This window comes from Zingiber officinale, chromosome 4B, assembly GCF_018446385.1.
Source record: "Zingiber officinale cultivar Zhangliang chromosome 4B, Zo_v1.1, whole genome shotgun sequence".
Classification (NCBI taxonomy): domain Eukaryota; kingdom Viridiplantae; phylum Streptophyta; class Magnoliopsida; order Zingiberales; family Zingiberaceae; genus Zingiber; species Zingiber officinale.
In genome coordinates this window covers 21,900,951-21,909,636 of record NC_055993.1, presented here as the reverse complement: position 1 = coordinate 21,909,636, position 8,686 = coordinate 21,900,951, and the positions used below count along the sequence as shown (strand labels likewise).

Genomic DNA, 8,686 nt, shown 5'->3' with positions numbered 1-8,686 from the left:
AGGCTATGGGATTAGCCTAACTTACATGTAGTATTGTAAGTGTGATTGTAGTATTGTCAAACATCAAAAAGGGGGAGATTGTTGGTGCAACATCCCTCAGGTCAAGGTTGACCTGGTTAACCAAGCTGAGTCTTGGTTTGGGTTTAGATGTTTGACAATAAGATATTGATCGAAGAAGAGTCAAGTAGGTCAAGGTTGACCGGATACTTGACTGGGAAGTCCTAACTGGCAAGTTAGGCAGAAGGAAGTCCTAGTGAGTGAAGCTAGGCAGAAGGAAATCCTGGTGAGTGAAGCCAGGTGAAAGTCCTAGTGAGTGAAGCTAGGCAGATGGAAAACCCTAGTGAGTGAAGCTAGGTGAAAGTCCTGGTGAGTGAAGCCAGACAAAGGAAATCCAGATGGATCAAGGATGATCGGACATCTGGTGTTGGGAAGTCCAAGTAGGTCAAAGGATTGACTGGATACTTGGCAAGGAAGGAAATCCAGATGGATCAAGGATGATCGGACATCTGGTGTTGGGAAGTCCAAGTAGGTCAAGGGAGTGACCGGATACTTGGCACGACGAGTAAAAGTCCAAGTGGGTCAAAGGGATTGACCGGACACTTGGTGGGGAGTCCTGGCAGGTCAAGGGAGTGACCAGATGCTAGGCATGATGTACCAACAGGTCAAGGTTGACCGGATGTTGGTTAGGGAGGTTTGAGACTTGGTTTGGGCAAAACCAAGTCTTTGGATCGATCCGTGGATCGATCAGCTCTGGATCGATCGGTGGATCGATCCGATTCTTCCCAATCAGAAGCTCGGATCGATCCGTGGATCGATCAGAGTTCTGATCGCCGTGACAGTCGATTTTTTCAGCACTGTGCTGCTTCGCGCGATAGGCGCTGGATCGATCCGTGGATCGATCCAAGCCTCCCCGATCATTCGAGCATTTGAATCGATCGGGTTCCCGTTAGCGTCGATTTAAGCCGCAGCCGTTCATTTCCTTCTCGAATCTCAGCTCTCGCCAACTTCTCCACAGCGCTCTCAAAGATCAGATCGCCAGTTCTTGAAGGATCTTGGAAGCTTTCCAAGTCAAGAGGCGGATCAAAGGCAAGAAGAGAAGCTAGGGTTAGGGTTTTCTGTACTCATTGTAAGCTTTGCGCTTATGTTTTGTTTCCCTTTCCTTTCTTCTTGTACTGAGAGTCTTGTAGGGCTTCTCCGCCCTCGGTAGTTACCGAAAAGGAGTGTTTTCATAGTGGAGGGTGCGTGCGTGGTGTGGATCCTTGGACTAGTCACCTCTTGTGAGGTGGATACCAAGTAAACCAACCTTGTTAGCGTTGTGTGATTTGTTTCTGTATTTTCCGCTGCACATCTTAGAAGAAACGAGCAACGCCGAGCAACGAGCACGCGACGAGCTATTCACCCCCCCTCTAGCTACTTTTGGTCCTAACATGATGCTCATTTGCTAACTCTAATTGTGCATCCATAAGTTTAGCTAACATCTCAAATTGGTCGGTGTTAGTCAGAGCTCTAGAGCCAATCATTTGATGATTGTTGTATGAACTCATTGTATCATATTCTTGTATATTAATAAAGGCATTTGTTTTGATTATTATACTTACTTGTATTGGTACAAAATAACTAAGTATAGTAGCATCCTTGAGTAGAAGGTTCTTACCTATATCAATCGATTGGTTGAATCGATAGTGAGATGATATAGGGAACACTACTCTCAATCATTCCTAGTCGAGTATTAACATTCAGGGACAATGTTAATGCAACGAGACTAGCATGTAGGTCAACTCGATGACTTGATGTCACAAGTCATGGATATGGAGATATCAAGTTGACACATGGGTATGCATTGGAGAATGTATACTGAATGACCCGCCATGAGAAAGTATCATGGATCGTTATATGAGTGGCATATACTTTCTCATGTGACTATTAGTATGACTACTAGTCCTTGGACCTGAAGTCACCATGAATCCCTACATAAGGAGTTACGTACTTTGGCTTCGTCAAACGTCACCCATAACTGGGTGGACTATAAAGGCGATTACTGGGTATGTAACGAATTATACAGAGGGATGTGAGTGATGTAAATGGGATCTATCCCTCCTATATGACGGGAGCAACATTGATATTCTTGATAGAGTGAGACCACGAAGTGCATGACCATGCCCAAATGAGTCAATATGAAATATTGAGCTCATTTGATTGAGTGAGTCTACTTGAAGTTCAAGATTTAGATTAATTAGAGGATGACACGGTCTATGCCTCATATTGATCAATCTAGATGTCTAGGATAGAAGGACAACGTCATATATTGTGAGGAGTCACAATTAGTAGTCACAAGGTGATGTTGGATCTCAACATTCTTGTAACTTATGTAGTAATGATGTGTTGCTAGATACTGCTCATTACTTATGCTTCTAAATGGGTTTAGAAGCATTGACAACGTTACAAGAACCTATAGGGTCACACACAAAGGACAATTAGATAGAGATTAGGTTCATATGATGAACCAAGAGGATTAGATTCATGTGATGAATCAAATTGGATTAAGAGTAATCATAATTGAACTAATTGAGTCGGACTCCATTTGATTCATGCGTTCAATGAGTCTAATATAGATTATGACTCATTGAATCAATTTAATTAAATGAATTAGATCCATTATATTAAATTGGCTTGAATCAAATGGTTGGATTTGATCAACCATGGGAGTTATAATGTCAAGTTTGACTTAACTTGAGAGGAAGATGAAAAGTCAAGTTTGACTTGACTATATGTCACCTCATTTGTGAGTTGACATTAAGTGACCAATAATGGTGTTACACATCATCATGTTTAGCACATGTGTGTGCCACCTCATGGAGATTACAAATCTCTTCTTTAATGGCCACATTAAATGAGAATGGAGGTTACAACTCCAATAGTGGCCGACCACTTATGGTTGAATGGATGGATTAATTTTCATTCAAGCAAAGTAACTCTCATCTTCTTCCTTGCTCTCATTCTCCTCCCTCTCCTCCTCCTTGGGCGAACAACCTAAGGTGCTAGCACACCTTTGTTTGGTCTTCTCCACCTAATTTGTTCGTGTGGATACGCATAGAGGATCGTACACTTGACGATCTCTAGATCTGGCGAACCTTTGGACGGGCGGGATTGCGAAGGGCATCGCATCAAGGGTAAATCTCTTAACATGTAAATCTAGTGTAGATCTAGGGGTTAGAAACTCGTACTCGAAATTTTACGAAATTATTTTACTTCGCACGGATCCAATGGCATGGGAATCGGGGTTTCCGCAATGCGAAAAAGTGATTTTTGCGGCCCGAAATTCCCAACAGCCGAGTTTACTAGAACTTGAAGCGGTAGTTGAGCTTGATGTAAATGTTGAGCTCGAAGGTTTCTTCTCAGCATGAGTAAAGGTGGCAACTTGGTATGCAATAAATGCTATTACTGCTTCCTCATTAGTTTTATAGGACTTGTGTACAGCTTCACTAAATTTGTTAACTTGTATTTGTGTTTCTTCCCAAGTGCTATAAATGTCAAGCTTCTGTTCGACAAACACAACATATGTCTTACCCTATAATTGCAACAAAATTTTCCCAACTTATTTCCAAAATATCATAAATAATAAAAACCAAAATTGAAATAAAATGACTCACCATATCCAAACTTATTTACTCCTCTTCCTTCTTCTCCTACTGGGTTTTGATGATCACGAAATGTTTTCCAATTTGCTTGTATAGGGGAATAAATCATGTGAGAAGCACATGCTCATTCCACACCTAAAAAGGGATGCATTCAACACCTAAAAAGATATATTTAGACATATTTAAAAAGATAAGGGATGCATTCAACACCTAAAATTCTTTAGGGATATAATTGAGATACGATTGAAACAATAGGGATTTAATAAATGATCTTGTGTATTGATAATCATATCTCTTACAATTCTTCAATTGAAGAAGATAAAACATAAACATAGTCATAAAATTACAATTTAAACACCACAAAAAATTGGAATAATTTACCTATTCATACCATAAAGTACAAATCCTAAAAATGTTGGGGCATTAAAATGCTTAAATTGGGTACATTACTCAGTTTATTGATAATCACTACAAAAACTCATATATTTCATTTATTCCTTGGATTGAAGAAGATGGAATACAAATTCATTCATAAAATTATAATTTGAACACTGAAATCTAATTTTATTCAACCTAACACAATTAACAACACCCATAAGCTATAGCTTCGATTTTTCACATCATTTATAAAAACATGCACTAACAATAATCTTAATTTTATTCTACAAGCAAGAATAATAAATCAGTCGAAATTTAGGGCACAAAATTATAATTTACTTTCTACTCGAATATGTCTGTTTCTGCCTTTAAAATATAATGCAAACCACTTCTTCATGTTAGCAGTCCTCTGGTTGCTCCGATTACCACCTTCTTACTTCTTCAGACCTGACATTCGTCGATGATCCTTGGGTTAAAGGTGAGAGTCAGGTTTTACACTCGAAGATTTAAGTTATGCATTTGAAGGTCAAAGTCAAGTTTTATCGCCTCTCTGATTTTTTACCTTCAATGTCAAAGAAATTGTTTTGGACGATTGAGATGGAAGTCGAGAAGGGAGTTTGCTGGAAGTCGAAGAAATATAAAATGAGTTAGAGGAGTATAAAATGAAAAAAAGAGTCAAAGAGGATAATTTGATAAATTGAAATAGATTAGGGAGTTGAAGGATAAAAAGATATTTGGTTAGTGAGTGAGACATATTTTGTCTCATTGGAGACTGATGAGGAGAGTTGAGGTTATAATTAGAGATTTAAAGATAAATTATTATAATTTTAATTATGTGACTTAATAATTTATGGATTAAAAAAAACGGTAAATTAGAGAAAAATCTTCAATCACAATATTAACTTTGCATGTAATCTCCATGTCAAAAAAACTTTGTTTCCACTCCCTGCATACAAAGTATTATTTGTTTCAACTCCCTCATGCAAATATTGTTACCTAAATTGCCCCTAAGATTTTTTTAGGTACAAAAAGTCCAAAATTGAATACAAAAAGTCCAAAAACGAGTATAATTATTCTTAAAGTCAGCACTTTATATTAAAATCGAGTATATTTTCTATCAAAATTGTCCCTCTTATTTTTTAGGTATAAAAAGTCTAAAAACAAGTATAATTCCTGTTAAATTCAGCACTTTACACTAGAATCCAGTACTCTATACTAGGATTGAGTATATTTTCTATCGAAATTAATCCTCATATTTTTCGGTACAAATAGTCTAAAAATGAGTATAATTCCTATTAAATTCAGTATATTAAACTAAAATCGAGTATATTTTGAGGTGAAAAAAGAATCGTACTCAATTTGATAGAAAATATACTAGATTCTAATTTAATATACTGAATTTAAGAGGATTTATACTGATTTTTAGACTTTTTGTACCTAAAAATATCATGAGTAATTAGGTAAATATATTTGATTAGAAAGTGAAAATAAAAATTTTCATGAATAAAAATTACATGTAAAAATTTATTTATCAATAGAGACGGTACGTAAAATTACTCTTAAAAAAATGAAGCAAAATCACAAATCTACAGGCCCACCGTCCACATTGCATTGCAGCTCCCACGCTATAAGCATGCCGCTCGTTCTGTTCGGCCACACAAACCGACGCTTCCAGGTTCCAGCAGTCAAAATTGTCGTCTTACTTCTTCCTATTTACTCACTAATTAATTCGATTAGTCACCCTCAAAATTAAATAGCAGTGATATCACAAATCAAAGAAGGGAGCAGAAAAGCCAAATCATGGCGTACCCGAGGACCGGCGTCGATCGGCGCAGCGGCTTCTGCGCCGCCAACTCCACCTTCTACAGCAAGCGCGAGCCGGTTGCTCTCCCCTCCGATCCCAACCTCTCCGTCACCGCCTTCCTCGCCTCTCGCCGCCACTCTGGCACTACCGCCTTCATCGATGCCGCCTCCGGCCGCCGCATCTCCTTCCCCGAGCTCTGGCGCTCCGTCGCCTCCCTCTCCACCGCTCTCGCTTCCCCTCCCCTTTCCGTCCGCAAGCCCAGCGTCGTCCTCCTCCTCTCCCCTAACTCCCACCACTTCCCTGTTGTCTCCCTTGCCGTGATGTCCCTTGGCGCTGTCCTCACCACAACCAACCCCCTCAATACGCCTCACGAGATCGGCCGCCAGGTCGCCAACTCCTGCCCAGTCCTCGCCTTCACCACCCGTGGCCTAATCCCCAAACTCTCCCACTCTCCCGACCTCCGAATCGTCCTCCTCGACGACAGCCGCCGACCGAGCGATGACCTCCGGATCGTCGCCTCAGTCGACGAATTAATCGCCACCGAGCCGGATCCAGATCGTACCGCCGTCACCGTGAGCCAGGACGATACCGCCACGATGCTATACTCCTCCGGCACCACTGGAACCAGCAAGGGCGTAGTCGCCACCCATCGTAACCTCATCTCCATGGTCCAGATCGTGCTCAATCGATTCAAGCTGCAAGACGGCGCCGGGCCGGAGACCTTCATATGCACAGTCCCGACGTTCCACGTCTTCGGTCTGGTGGCCTTCGCCACTGGCCTTCTCGGATCTGGATCCACGGTGGTGGTCCTCTCCAAGTTCGAATTGGGGGAAATGGTGCGGGCCATAAACGAGTTCGGCGCGACGTACCTGCCTCTGGTGCCACCCATCCTCGTGGCGATGACGAACCAGCCGCGGCCGCTGCCGCTGGGGCGGCTCCAGAAGGTTCTCTCCGGCGGAGCGCCACTGAGCCGTGAGGTGATCGAGGGTTTCCGGGAGAAGTACCCGGGGGTGGAGATCCTGCAAGGGTACGGCCTCACCGAGACGACGGGGATCGGCGCGTCCACAGACTCGGCGGAGGAGAGCCGCCGGTACGGAACCGCGGGGATGCTCTCCCCCAACACGGAAGCTCGGATCGTGGATCCCGATTCAGGCGTAGCCCTGCCGGTGAACCGCACCGGCGAGCTGTGGCTCCGTGGTCCCTACGTCATGAAAGGTACTTGCGAAAACGACACTCTCATCTTCCCGTTTTCAGAACATAACAGTGACATACACCAACCAAACTGCTACATACAATCAGAACGTCACTTTGTTTTGTTAAGAAAAAAAAAAAGGGAAGAGCAAACGCCTCGTGAGTAAAGTTTGGTTTAAATAAGGGCGAGCTTGAATTATGACTTCATAATACACTGTGCATGGTGGATGCATTTGCAGAGTACTTCAATAACACAGAGGCCACGAGGACGACGTTGGTGGACGATGGGTGGCTCAGAACAGGAGATTTGTGCTACATCGATGAAGATGGATACCTGTTTGTGGTCGATCGCCTCAAGGAGTTGATCAAATACAAAGGCTATCAGGTTAGAATTTGGCATACAAAAGCCCGCCCTTTGGTGTTTGAATCCAATCCTTACAAAATTACCTTTTTCTTTTTCTTTTGTTTTGGGTATCAATTAGGTGGCACCAGCGGAACTGGAGGCCCTTTTGTTGACTCACCCTGACATCCTTGATGCAGCCGTGATCCCGTATATCAACTTAATATACCAGAATTTTGTTAAGTTGTGGAGTTACTGTTTTTTTTTTGGAGCCAATTGATACTTAAAGTGCATACATACTCTGATGAATGTAGATATCCGGATGAGGAGGCTGGTCAGATCCCTATGGCTTATTTGGTGAGGAAGGATGGAGGCAATTTAACTGAGAAGACTATAATGGCGTTTATTGCAAGACAGGTACACAAACTGTAGCAGGCTCTACAGAACCTCTAGGATTTGAAGGGTTTCCTCTAGAGTCCTTGCAAACGTTGCGTTATTTGGTTTTTCTTTGCGTATAGTTATACTTTCTGTGTTTATTGCAGCCATGACTAATATCTCCCACTTTATCTTTTTGCTATAAACAGGTGGCTCCGTACAAGAGAATCCGCAAGGTAGCATTTATATCAGCCATTCCGAAGAATTCATCAGGCAAAATATTAAGGAAAGACCTCGTCAAGCTTGCTGCCTCCAAGCTCTAGTTATGCATTGATCAACTCACTTGTTCTATTGGAGGAAAAAGTTCTATAGGACATATGTTTTTGTCCCTACTGTTGCACCCGTTGAAACTTTTCTAAATCTATATTATCTATGCATCATAATCCATCGTACCAAATTAACAGGTTCTATTAGATTGTGTAAGTGCATGTTTGATTTCATTATTTTTTTTTCTAAATGGTCTCATCAATTAGTGTTGAAAAAAATGGTTGTCAGTGGCTCCAAAGATAACTCATGAACTCATAATTAATAATCGTTAATTCTAAATTACATAGTTATTTTTCTTAAGGTTTAATTTGCCCTATCAATAGTCTCCAATCGGTGTCAAATAATTGTTATTTTCGGAATAGGACTAAATTGTTTACTGTTTAGTTACACCATGTTTGGAATGAATTGAATTCCTATATGGTAATTAGAATTCAATTCCAGTTTGGAATGAATTTTTTGTTCTGGATTTGATATAGAATTCAATTCCAATTTCATTCAAAACATGAATAGAACAGTAAATCATACCTCAAATGGTCAGATTTGAATAGAAAATTTATCATGAACAATTAAAATTACTTAATTATCTTTTTAACTTAAAATCTTTTTTTTCATCTGTCGACTCTCTTATTTCTC

The 8,686-nt window shown here is 41.0% G+C and overlaps 1 protein-coding gene across 1 annotated transcript; it reads left to right on the top strand.

The window, feature by feature from the left end:
* The first annotated feature begins 5,745 nt into the window (after positions 1-5,745).
* Positions 5,746-8,199, top strand: LOC121974846 (4-coumarate--CoA ligase-like 4). Its single transcript, XM_042526104.1, has 5 exons — positions 5,746-7,035; positions 7,251-7,396; positions 7,494-7,561; positions 7,666-7,768; positions 7,936-8,199. The coding sequence occupies exons 1-5, from the start codon at positions 5,817-5,819 to the stop codon at positions 8,047-8,049; spliced, it is 1,650 nt and encodes a 549-aa protein (XP_042382038.1). The 5' UTR covers positions 5,746-5,816; the 3' UTR covers positions 8,050-8,199.
* The last annotated feature ends 487 nt before the right edge of the window (positions 8,200-8,686 follow it).

Coding starts and splice junctions, on each gene's coding strand:
- LOC121974846 (XM_042526104.1), top strand. CDS start 5,817: ATGGCGTACCCGAGGACCGGCGTCGATCGGCGCAGCGGCTTCTGCGCC. Junction 7,036..7,250: donor TGGTCCCTACGTCATGAAAG/GTACTTGCGAAA, acceptor ATGCATTTGCAG/AGTACTTCAATAACACAGAG. Junction 7,769..7,935: donor TGGCGTTTATTGCAAGACAG/GTACACAAACTG, acceptor TGCTATAAACAG/GTGGCTCCGTACAAGAGAAT.